This window comes from Phoenix dactylifera, chromosome 5 (genome assembly GCF_051530095.1).
Source record: "Phoenix dactylifera cultivar Ajwa chromosome 5, Ajwa_hap1_PhDact_Kaust_v1.1, whole genome shotgun sequence".
Classification (NCBI taxonomy): domain Eukaryota; kingdom Viridiplantae; phylum Streptophyta; class Magnoliopsida; order Arecales; family Arecaceae; genus Phoenix; species Phoenix dactylifera.
This window is the reverse complement of record NC_143194.1, coordinates 19,572,742-19,585,220: the sequence shown is the minus strand read 5'-3', so window position 1 is coordinate 19,585,220 and position 12,479 is coordinate 19,572,742. Positions and strand designations below refer to the sequence as shown.

At 37.5% G+C, this 12,479-nt stretch overlaps 1 protein-coding gene across 3 annotated transcripts; it reads left to right on the top strand.

Annotated features, from left to right (window-relative positions):
• Positions 1–5,127: 5,127 nt before the first annotated feature.
• Positions 5,128–12,042, top strand: LOC103701539 (uncharacterized). 3 transcript variants are annotated; one of them, XR_003384587.4, is made up of 5 exons: positions 5,128–5,278; positions 5,363–5,542; positions 9,843–9,952; positions 10,171–10,314; positions 11,213–12,042. XR_003384587.4 is itself a non-coding variant. In XM_008783625.5 (5 exons), the coding sequence occupies exons 2-5, from the start codon at positions 5,414–5,416 to the stop codon at positions 11,889–11,891; spliced, it is 996 nt and encodes a 331-aa protein (XP_008781847.2). In that variant the 5' UTR covers positions 5,128–5,278; positions 5,363–5,413; the 3' UTR covers positions 11,892–12,042. The 3 variants fall into 3 exon arrangements, 1 of the variants encoding a protein (XP_008781847.2); XM_008783625.5 differs by having other exon boundaries at positions 10,171–10,248; XR_001879119.5 differs by lacking the exon at positions 9,843–9,952 and having other exon boundaries at positions 10,171–12,042.
• Positions 12,043–12,479: the final 437 nt, after the last annotated feature.

Sequence of the window (12,479 nt, the reverse complement as noted above, 5' to 3'; positions counted from 1 at the left end):
TTGATGTGCATCAGTACATGCGACAAAGAAGACTATATACCCTCTTGTTTGTTTCTTCTTAAGACAAATTCACAAGAGGGGGATAATCTAGAGGTTGGATGAAGCCCAGCCACATCCAAACAAACAACCAACCCAACAAATTATTCCCTTTGAATAATGAACAATACATGAAACACTAGACAGGCTAATAACAAGACTCTAAGCACCTTTCTTTCAGTTTCAGGTGCTCTGTTTTCTAACCTGGATTATAACTACCTCTTTGTTGTTATCTGTTTTGCTCCAATATGTATGCATGGAGATCCATTCTCTATTGTTCTGCATAACTGTTTGAAGATGGCATTAGTGTTCTGTAAGGCCTGCTTTGTGCATACTTCTATTTATCTGTGTCAAGGGTGTAATATCTGATTTAGACATGGTTGGGTTGCTATCTTGATCCTCCATTTAAGTGGTTTGGCATGGTCCCATACCTTCCGTTTTCTCTCTCGCATAATGACAACATTGTATCATTGTTGTTGAAAGAACTTAATGACAACATCATATATCCATTTAACTGGACTAATTTGATGGAATATTTCTGCTTAATTGTACAGAATATTTTAGGCGCAGCAGCAAGAGATGCATTATAGATTAGCTAGTCTATTGTCAACCACAAATTATAGTGGTTTGCCGGTCTGCATTTTTGAGTTCAGGACCATCAATGCTTCACTCAAACAGAGTGGGATTAACTTTTGGACGAGGGGGAGTCGTATCTCATGTTTGATTTGAAGGGGCTAGTACAACTTGGACGCATTGCCTGGGACAGCTAAGGCACTTGAGACTAATGTTCTTACTGACTTCTATATTAGCTTACTTCTAGAAGGTATCATGAAACTTAGACAATAGATTAATGCCACTGAATGTTGTAGCTGAATAATTCAAAGTTGGCAACTGGGAAACATGTGTAAACGCTAAACATCAAAAGGAAATCGAGTCTCTGTAATGGCAAAAACATTTTATGTTTCTCTCATTTGTTTCACCATCCTATATGGTACCTCATATAAACAAGATCCTAGTTCAGGTAGAACCTTTAAATGCTAGTTTAATTGCAAAGCAGGGAAATGGTGGATTTTATTTTCTCCCCCTTTCTGATAAAGCAATGGATATTCTTTATTGCAGTTGCCATAAAAACAAGAGTCTGATAAGTTCCACATGTTTGTGATTTCATTCTTTTTCTGTTCAGTTTTTGAGCATAATTCGCTTTTCTCATGATCTATCCATGCTTGCATACGATGTACTGCTTTATGCACATGTATTGTTTTGGTGGCAGCACAGAGGTTTCCATTGCTTAGAGGGGAAGGAACTATCACACTTTGAGCTTCATAATTGCCCTTCAAATGCTGCAACCACTCAAGACTAGTTTAACTGGATGAACCATGCTTTGTTTAGCTGGATTAACCAAGCCTTTAGTCATTGCTTCTTTTCCTTAAATTCTGGTGCGACAATGCTAAACTAGTGGCCTCAGGCAATGCAACCCTTGCTCAAAGGAGCAGGAGGCACCCAGTCCAACCCTCTGCTTTGGAGAAATATTAGTAAAATGCCACACACTTTAAGAATCTTGCCTCCAAAGAAGGCTCGGTTAAAATTCCCTCGTCACTCTTTAGTTTCTTCTTTCTTTATTTCCCTTTTTTTCGGTAGTAACTTCTGTCTTTCCTTCTTTTACTTACCCTTACTTTACAGCAATCACATTCTTGTGGGCACCTCTTATTTGAAAACCATAATATAAGAGAATCTATCTTGAGTACAAACCTTGTACAAAGGAATCCAGATCTCTTTATGTAATTATCGCATGCATGATCGCGTCAGAACTGCAAAAGACTACTTGACTATTCTAAGAGAGTAACTTGTGCCAACAGTTGTCGAAATTTGAGTAGATGCATAAATCTAAGTTGATAAGATTGCTGCTTTGCTGGGTTACTTCAAACTCAAACTATCTAGTAGTTAGTGTGCAAGCCAACCCCCTTCAAGGGAGGTCGTTTACGAGAACCACTTTATAGAGCAACGGCTACTGTCGCTCTTTTGCTTTAACACAAAGGCAAAGGATAGCCCGACTGTTTGTAGCAAAATCTTGATCTCGGTTGCTTTGCTTGGCTTGGACTATGATCAGTGCACCACAATCTTGATCTCGAATGAAACCCCATCCCTTAGATTTTGATAAAGTGGCAAAGCTTATGCTGTTAGGAATCCTCCAGGTTGCAAGTGGTTATATGTGCCAATGGATATATAAAAGCAGCAAGTAAAAGAGAAGATGGTGCGCATAGGAAAACGAGAAAACTAAAAGAGGAGGAGGATTAAAATTGGTGAAGATGAGGGAAGCTAATTGTGGGTTCTCTTTAAAACTTTGAATCAAGTCTGGAGGCTTGGAAAATTTTAAGGGAAAGGGAGTTTGGCTGCAAGATAGCAAACAAAAGCGCAAAGAAGCCTATTCTAGCACGAAAAACCAAGTGCTGCTGTTATTAGCTGCATGGGTAGATGTGCTTTCAGAGGGGAGTTCAAAGTAGAGGAAGATCACAGTAGAGCAAAAAGAAAGGTTATAGCTTCCCAAGGACTGGCTTCCAATTACTTTATTCATTCCTGTGAGAACCTTCTAAAACAGCCTTAGATGTGCCTTGGTTGCTGGCATATGATTGAAGTGAATCTCAGTTTGTGTGAGTGTTTTGGGCCCCTGGGCAAGCTTTATTGCTTTTAGACCCAAAATCCAAACAGGGATATATCTACATAGACAGGACATCAGAAGTGAAGATGATCAGAGCCTACTACCATCTCTGTCTTCAAGCGAAGGAGCAATGGCTTTTCTCACTTACAGGCTCTTTGCTCTCCTAGTTTGTGTTGGTCTCTTGGCCATGGAACCAAGGATGGTCCATGGCCTTGGAAGAACAGACCTCGTCCACAGGCTGGGTCCAGGGCATGGGCTAGCAGCAAAGAAGCCACACATCCTCAAGAACATTGGCGTCGCAAACTTGAACACCAAGAAGAAATCAACTTCGGGATCTTCGTCATTCCAGTCTACCCAAATGAGCAAGAGAAGAGTTCGAAGGGGGTCCAATCCAATCCACAACAGGAGCTGATTTTCTAGTGTCTCCCTGCTGTATTGCAGAGCTGCCATGGAGGAAGAAGCATGAAGCTGGAAGTGTCCATGTTTTGGTGGAGAAACTACAAGGTTTTATTGATTTAAGGTTCCTTTTCTTTTCTTTCTTTCCTCATCTGGTTCTGTTTTTAAGATTAGTATTAGAAGGTGGTGGAGGATGATGTTGGATATCAGAAGTTACGAAATCAATATAGATTGTTTCATTTCAAGAGAGAGGAGGATTGATATGTGGTAGATTTTGCCTCTTTTTTTGCTGCAAATTATAGTGAAGTAGAGGAATTCTTTCATGTTCTCTTATATCACTTAATCCAAACTGGATTTAATCGAATTGGACATAAATGGTACAACGAAGTCAGATTGGCATGCTCGTTTTTTTCCTAGTGCACTTACACGACATCAAGATGTTTCAAAATCTAAGAAAATCTGAGGCCGCCATCTGAAAATGCCGCTCCATCAGGTACATCAGGTCAACAAGAAACTCCAAAACCTAAAGCTATAGGATCAATTACCTGGTCCCTTTCTCTTTTCTTTTTTTTTTTTTTTTTGGTACAATGGCTGCTCACATGTGTCGAGCATGGGTAAGGCCGACCGAATCAGAAAAGAGTAAATGACACAGAGAGTGGGTTCCTTCGAAAAACATATGCATAGCAAGAAATTTATCCTGTGAACGCCTACATCACCAACACTTAACAAGGATAAGTGGATTAAGCTTTCCCATAACCCTAACTTTGACTCGGGCATAAAGCTATGACATTGGTGAAGGCAGAGGGATATTAGTAAGTGATGGATTTTGCATTGAAAAATTCACTTGATTGTGGATTTTTTTTAAAAAGTTGGATTTTTTTTTTCCTTTTGCAAGTTGATACACATATAGGGGCCTTGAATAATTTTATTGTCATGTCCAAGTGCAACATGTGACATTCTAAATAAATACTTATTGGATGTGTAATATATATATATAGCGGATATACAATAAAATGCATCAAACGTATAATAAAGATGTATTATCTATTTCATACTTAAGCAGCTAGCAGTGATGATATAGAAGGATGCAGATAGAGGAAGATCTGGAAGCAGCCGCGATCCATCCGGAATGTGTAGATTCTTTCTTCTATTCTTGATACAACTGTTCCAATAACAAAATTGCATGCAACATCGAAGTGTTAACTTATACTATTCAGACATTAAGGGCAACCAATATTTACTTGGAGGTCGATTCTTTGATTGTTATTAGATGGCTCTCAAATCTATCTAATGCTGAAATCAAATTCCATCTTCTTCTCTAAGATTTCTGTTGATTGTTGTACACATTTCTTTCTTTTAACATTATATATATATATATATAGGTTAGTTAATAGTGCAGCTAATTGGATGATATCTTATATGACTAAATATATCAAAATTGCATTATGGAATTCTACGATAATTCTTTTTTGATTTATTATTAAATATTTTGTTTATTAATTCCTACGGATATACTTATACTTATTTGGATTAATTTGTTCGATTTACCCAAAAAAAATAGCACACGATGATCGTCCGGAAATATAAAATCAATATTATTTAGCGATCAATGCTTAGGAGCTATAGATGATAGACAATTACTAAATAGCCAACTGAAAATATTTTATCAAAACAATATTTGTTTTTGCAAGTATATTAATAAAATTTTTGAGATGTCAAAATTTGGGTCCCCTCGCCGGTCCGACAACATTCTTACCGACACATTCCATGTCTACGTGGCGACAAATTATTGCTTGTGTCACGGACTCTGTACGGTAAACAGTTTCGGGTTGTATCTTTTGCGCAAAAGAACCATTGATCTTCCCTCGCGAGATAGACCGTTGAATCGAGATCCGGCACAACACTCAAAGCACTCCAAGTTTCTTCTGGAAGCTACCAACTTCGCAATCCAACGGTGGATGCGCGGGAAGGAAGGTAAATCCTTCTTTCGCCCGAAAGATACAACCCCCATCCTTGTGAACAGCGGGCGTCACGCTCTTATCAAATGCAAAACAAAATCGGATTCATGTCCGGAGGCCTTTTCCTCCTCCCAAAGACCCCTTTTTTGTCTTCCTCCCCTTTCCCCTTCTTCTTCCTCCTCCGTTCTCCGCAATGCAAGAAGCCTCCGAGGAGTGATAACCCATCTCCCAGGTATATCCCCCTTCTTTGTAAACTGCGCGATGCTTTGTTTCCATTCTGGCTGTGTTATCGTTGCTTGTTGAATCAATGATGCAGCTGGTCGATCCGCTGGGGGAGAAGAATAGAAGGAAGGAAAAGACTCAACGGATGATCCTAAAAATGGAGGATCAGAGGAGAAAGGAGAGAGGCAGGCAACTCGAGATCCAGATGATGAAGGAAAAGAGGATCCAGCATCAGGTGGGATATGGCTCCTCCTCATCCTCCAATACGCCGCAGGTATACCAATCCCTTGAAAAATTTAATGGCTTCTTGTTTTTTTTTTTTTTGGTAGAAGGATGTCCTTGCATATCAAAAAGTTTTATTAGACTAATTATAACAATCTATTTCACATGTGGCTACATCTATGAGTACTTATTTCAAGTAACCTATTTGTTTAAGAACCCGAAAGGGCTTCAGATACTTCTCTGATGCCGCCGGCATACTCTGATGAATAATGATCTTTTTGACTTGATGATGGATGGTTAAATAAAAGTATATGATGTTGGATATTACTGCATGGATTGATGACTATGCTATTGTAATAGCTTGTTATGTTTGATGAATACTTGTTAATATATACTATGTAGATGCTAACATACATACATAAATAAATAAATATTGTTGCCTCCTCGATGTATTGTATCGCATTTTTTTCAAGATTTGTTGTATTTTTGTATCCATATCATGTCTTGTTCTTGCCTCTTATTCATGTGAATAAGTGCTTCATAGATATGGAATATGTTCAAATGCCACTTTTTATCAGGTTATGTCCTAACCTATGTCTACATCGCACTATGCAACCCCATATTGTGCTAGAAGCCCTTTACCAACATATCAATTCTTGTCCTTCTTTCTTATGGGGGTAAACTGGCGGGCTCAGATTAATATAGATTAATAATACAAACTTTTGAAACTTTCTATCCTTTAGTTGCTATGTATTTTAGTTACTGTTTGTTTGCTTCTATATTCACATATAGGTAATGTGGTGTATCATATAAGTTGTTTCTGCATGAATAGTATTGAGAACTTAACTAGGTTAAACGCTGAACTTGTAGTCTAGACAAAAGCCTCAGAAATCAAGGATTTCGAAATTAATAGGACGAAATAGTATAATGAATGACGTAAAGTGGAGATAGGAGTGAAATCGAGTTTTTGTTTGAAGTTGATGGGCATAATCATCCAAAACGGTGCTATTCATTTGGGCATAATGATCCAAGATTGAACTTTTGAAGGCAAATGAAAACAATCAATGTACACCTTAATCAAGTTTCCAACTCTTGGTTTATTCCACTATCACCTTGCACTTAACCTCAAACATACTGTAATTCAGCCTTTATAGAAAAGAGTAGTCCAAGTCTCTAGTACCACCTCTTACTCTAGCATTCAACTCCCAGAATGTTCAAAAACGCCAGCAAGGTCTGATTCTGGCTTTGTTTAGCAAATTTAGTTCTTCTTGTAGGTCCATAATGCCAGTTACTTCCCATTGATTTTGCTTTCATTGTGCAAGCAAGGAGGATATAAATTGAGAAAAGCTCAAGTGACCAAACCTTGACTACTGGAAGAAAGGACAATGTTGGTTACATCACCTTATGTTTTTACTTTGAGCATCAAAGCTGCTCGAGAGCTTGTGAAGGCACTTAAGTTTGATGACTCTAGGACAAACTGGGACTAACCCTTGTGTTTGCACCCATCCTAAACTCAAGAGGAGGTTATAGATTTGAAACTTGAGAGATGCTTTCCAAATATTTAAGTTAGGATTTCCTAAGGTGGCAGTTCGACTATTATTTACAAAAAGAAAGGACCACTCTAGCAATCTTTCTGCTCATATGCTCTCCACCTCTTCTTTGCAAATTGCCAACTGTGGCTTCTTTCCATAAACTTCTTCCTTCATCTGCTTATATCCCTTGTCATGTTCTTATATCGACTAGCTCTTTCACAACAGAGTGGCTGTAGTCATTCATCATCTCCTCCGAATTATGTGGAGAATCCAGCCTTTTTAAACATGGCTGAATTTTGCTGAATTTCAGTTAGAAACCTCTGGCTTTAAAAGAAATGGTTTAAAGGCTGAGTCCTCATGAATTGCCGAATTCTTTTAAACTGGATGATGTGCAACCATCTGAGTCAAGAGACAACCAAAGTCACCCTAACCTTCTTCCCACATCCCTACTGATATTTGCTTCATAACCAGAGCTAGCTATCTGTTCTTGTCAGTAAGGAGGTGTCACGCTAATTTTTCCACATTGAAAACAATCATTGTCCTGTTCCAAACAGCTTGCTTGAAAAGGATATACACTCTTGGCTTCTAGAGGTGTCAAACTTGATAATTAGCTCTCCATAACATTATGCATACGATGAAAGTCACCAGCACGTAAATCTAAATCTGAAGGAATCTTCATGTTCTCTTCAAGCTTCCAAAATCTTAATGAATTCTAATAGGCTAAGAATATATTCTATTACTTAATATAATAGGGTTTTATCAGTATTATGGATTGATAGAATATCTAACAGAATGTAGAACATTTTGGACAATATCCTGTTATCTGTATGCTATATTATATGTGATATTGTCTCTTAGCAAGTCTCAGTATGATGATTATACTAGTTTTCAACAGTTTGAATTGATTGACGCTAGTTGATTTTCTGTTACAATAGATAGAGGAAACAAAAGATAGCCAATAGCTGTTTCAACATCTGCAATAAGAAAGCATCTCCTTTCAAATTGCCTTTCACGAATATATCTTGTATCTGCTCATGGCATCCATCTTAGGGCTCGTTTGGTTCGCGGGAAAAGAAGGGGGGGAAGTATGGTCAACGGAAAAGTAATGAGATGCCTTTTGTTTGGTTGGAGTTTTCAAAGGAGAGAAATGGAAAAGTTGTATTCCCATGGGAATATGATTTCTACATTTCATGGAAAAGTCTTTTCTATGAGAAACATGAAAAAGTTATTTTCTCATGAGCCAGGAATAACTCCATTTTTATTTTTTTTTCCAAAAAGGCCCTTCAACGTTAAAGAGGCATTAAAGACCTAAATTTTGTTAAGAGTATAATAGGAATTACACATAACTTTTTTAGGAAAGTGGATGGTCAACCAAACATAAGTACTTTGAAAATCTATCACTTTTCCATGGTCAACCAAACATGCCAAAAGTACTTTTTCAGGCATCCTTTTTCTAGAAATCTGCTTTCCAGGAATCTTATTTCTAGAAGAAAAAATGCTTTCCGCAAACCAAACGAGCCCAGTTCTCAAAGACCTTTTGCTAGAGCCTCCTACCGAGCAGGAACCCAGAAAATACAGACACCTTCTACATAGACTTACCTAAGAAGTTAAGAACAAACTCAAATGATTCATTTTCAAGTGACTACATACATGATATGGTTTTCATGGATTGAGGTTACTTTCTCTAGTCTTCACCACCTGTACATGCTTGGTTACTGAACGGGATTGTGTACTTGCTCTATTCTTCAGCCTGAGATTTCCAAGATTTATTGATAACCTTTTGAAGGGAAAAAGTGGTTGGCTTCTATTCAAGTCCATGTATCCTACATGTCTCTGAAGATATCCAAGCTAGCATTTGCAGAAGGGCATCATCATCACTATCTCAAAGATGGATCTTGGAGGATCAAATAATCATGATCCACATCTTTAATGATTATCTGCATCATTTATTATGGCTAGAACTAAACAAATTGTTTCGTTACTTCTAATCTCTGTGATTTCAGAAAATAAGCTTCCTTCTGTCACATGGCAAAATAATTTAGTTTATTTTAATTTGGATCTATTAGATATAATTAAGTTTTGGGATGTGAGTTTTAAGATCTACAGATTGTGATCGACAACGTATATTCTCATTTCATATGAACCATTGTAGACTTTACAACCCTAGCCATGCCAATATCAACCATGTTGTGTACAATTAATGCATAGGTAAGAGAACTTCAAGATATCAGAATTTTGATTTGCTAAGTGTTCCAGATGTTATTTAGATGGTTGCAAGATGAATGGTTTATTTGAAAATAAGAAAAAAGGTTTGTTTTGATCCATACATATATGGTAGCCAAAGCACTTGAATTTTTATTAACTTGTGCATGATATAAAAAGATAGCAGGAATAGTTTGTAACACCAATTTGGATACCCATACACTTCTGATGCTACTTGGGCCTCAAGTAACATCAAAGTTGTCCAATACAAATTAATTTAAATGTTTCTATTTTATGTATATTCGCTACAACACCTATTTTTTCGAAAGTTTTTTCTTAAAGAAAAAGTTTATCATGATCTGGTTATGAATCGAAACAGAGTAGGATATAATTTATATTGATTTGTAACTAATCAAAGTTGCTGTTTGATATAATTGAAATCATTATGCAGTCATCGGTCATGAATTATGATTGCTATAACTCAGAAGTCTGTCTTACAATGATAAATTCTTTTCCAATTGTTGATTCCTTTTCTTAATGTTCTTATTAGATCATGTGTAGTTGTCAAGCTGTTTGACCATTGATCTTGTATAATTTTGATTTGTATAATCCATGCAGAAGGGAAGTACCTCATCATCCCTTGTGAAGGTCCCCACCTTGATTTTTACTCATCTACCCTTGCAAAGCATTTCCTCAATATTCCCACCTGAAGCACCGCTATCCTTGAAGTAAGTAGTAATATTTTCTGTTTATGTCAATGGTGAGAATTTGAGACAATAATATTTCTTATCAATCATTAGCAATGTTTTTATGCGACATACAATTGTCGTCAAATTGCAACTCTAACTCTCTTGCATGTACGCCACCTGCATATAAATTAGAGTCCAATGCACTTGAAAAGGGGAGACTCACAGAAGTTGATCAAGGTTCCATATTATTTTTGCAGAATTCGAATTTCGAGGGTGTTGAATTTTTCAATCCATATACAAGAGGAGTTGTCAGATGAACATCCAACAACTGAATGGTCAGGTTCTTTCTAAAGAGGTTGCTTATGAGATTAGGAAGTGGTATCTAGCTAAACTTTTCAAATGTAAGCATCACATAATTGCCAGTAACAGCAGTTAATTTTATGTTTTAGCTGGAGCTTTCACAACACCACAATCAAAGTTGGATTTCATTATAATGCTTATCTGTATTCATACTAATCCAAGAGGAGGAATTTGCGTAATGATTCGTAAAAATGGTCACTGGATGAGAGTCAACCTTCCGTATGGGGATGTGAGCATGAACAGCTTATACTGCATGATGACAAGATATATTGATAAGTTGTTAAAGCGGATTATATGTTATACTACTAGATTAAGATATAAGATTACAACTCTTTATCTCTACAAATTTTAAGTGATGTAGAAAATCAAGAGATAACATCGAATATTGAGCAGTTAATGTTTGAATGGATTCCTGCAAAATCCTATCCCTAGTTGAATTTCTTGGTGCTAACTTTTAATCTCCAGCGCTAAGAAATTCAACCGGCGGTAAGATTTTGTAGGAATCTATTCAAACATTGACTGCTCGATATTCAATATTATCTCTAGATTGTCTGCATTACTTAAAACTTGTACAGATGAAGAGTTGCATTCTCATATTTTAATCTCGTATTATGACATATAATCTGCTTTGATTACTTATCCACATATCTTGTCATCATGTATAATTAAGCTGTTCATGCCCACATCCTCATACAGAAGGTTAGCTCTCGTCTTGATCATTTTCATGTACTTATTACATGAATCCCTTTTATTTGATCAGTATGATTGTAGATAAGTACCATAATGGAATCCAGCTCTAATGGCGGTATTGTAAAAGCTCCTGTTAAAACATAATACTGGTTGCTATTAACAGATATCAGTAATTGTGTGGCTCTTGCATTTCAAAGATTTAGAAAATAAATATCGTTTGTTGATCTCATAAGCAACCACTAAATCTAGTGTGTCCGGCCGTGCCATCTACATCAACAACGAAGACCATTGGATCTCAATGCATATGATCTGCCCTGGAGATGAAGCTTGGAAGGTGTATGCCTTTAAGAAGCATGAGCGATTTACTTCTATAAGTGCTATGACTTTAGTCGGAATGCAGGTTCTGTGCATTGATTGTAAGAAAGGGAGGTTTGTCACTCTTGATCTGCTAGAAAAGAGTTGGATGTTCTTCTCACATCACCATAACCTTATAGGTGGTTCGAAAAACATTGTCGAAGGTGAAGGGGAAATTGTGAGGGTCTATTTTGTGTCTCCATGCTTCAGCTCTTTAAACTTCTCTGAACTGAATATCTGGATGATCTTGAGTTGGAGAAAACCAGTTGTTGCTCATTTTGCATGGAGGAACAGGGGAAGGAAGGTTTCCACTTTAAGACCGAATGAATATTGGGAGCCAAGATGTCTGGACCTTGAGGCAGCAAAACGGAAGAGATTCATCTGGGAAGAACCAACTGATCCTGATATGGAGTCAAATGTCTATATCCACAACTTGGCGGATGGCAGCTATGAAAGTCTACCGCCAAATTCATTCCCTGCTAAGCGCGTGGCATGGATCTTGTCAGCTAACAAAGAACTCTTTCTCAATCTGTGGGCCATCAGCTCTTTCTGTTTGCATGGTCATTCTATGTAAAAAGTCATTGACCTAGATTGTGGTGTTTTAGGGGCTTTTGCCTAAACAGATGCGAGTATGGAGGGGGATGTGACACATGACACATTGCTCTCTATCTTGCAATCCAACTGATCAAATAGATTTCAGGATCGCGTTTTGGCATTTTGTTTCATTTGGCCGACCGTTTTCTACATTTCTAACTGGTTCGCATTTATACATTTGATGATACGCTGCATCGCATGAACTGATGCATTTTATTGAGACGTGTGGGACTTTGTGTCCACGCATTTATCTGCCTTCAAATTTTTTGTCGTCCGCAGTGTTGTCTTGTTGCTAGTTTAACCATGCCGTGCTGTGATTGTCAAGCAAGGTTTTTTGAGAATGTTTCCATCGCTTAAGATTTTTTCAGCACCACAAGGCAATGGACTGCACTTGTTGGCTCATCGAGCCGTCTACTCCTCTGTCTTGGCCCATGGATGGATGCCCCTCACGAAAGCAGAGTCTTAGATGAAGATCATTAAGCAAAAAGAAAAGAAAACTTAGCAGCCCCTCATGGGAGTTGAAGTAATTAAAGGAAAAAAAGCTATCAGCATGCAAATATTTGGATGG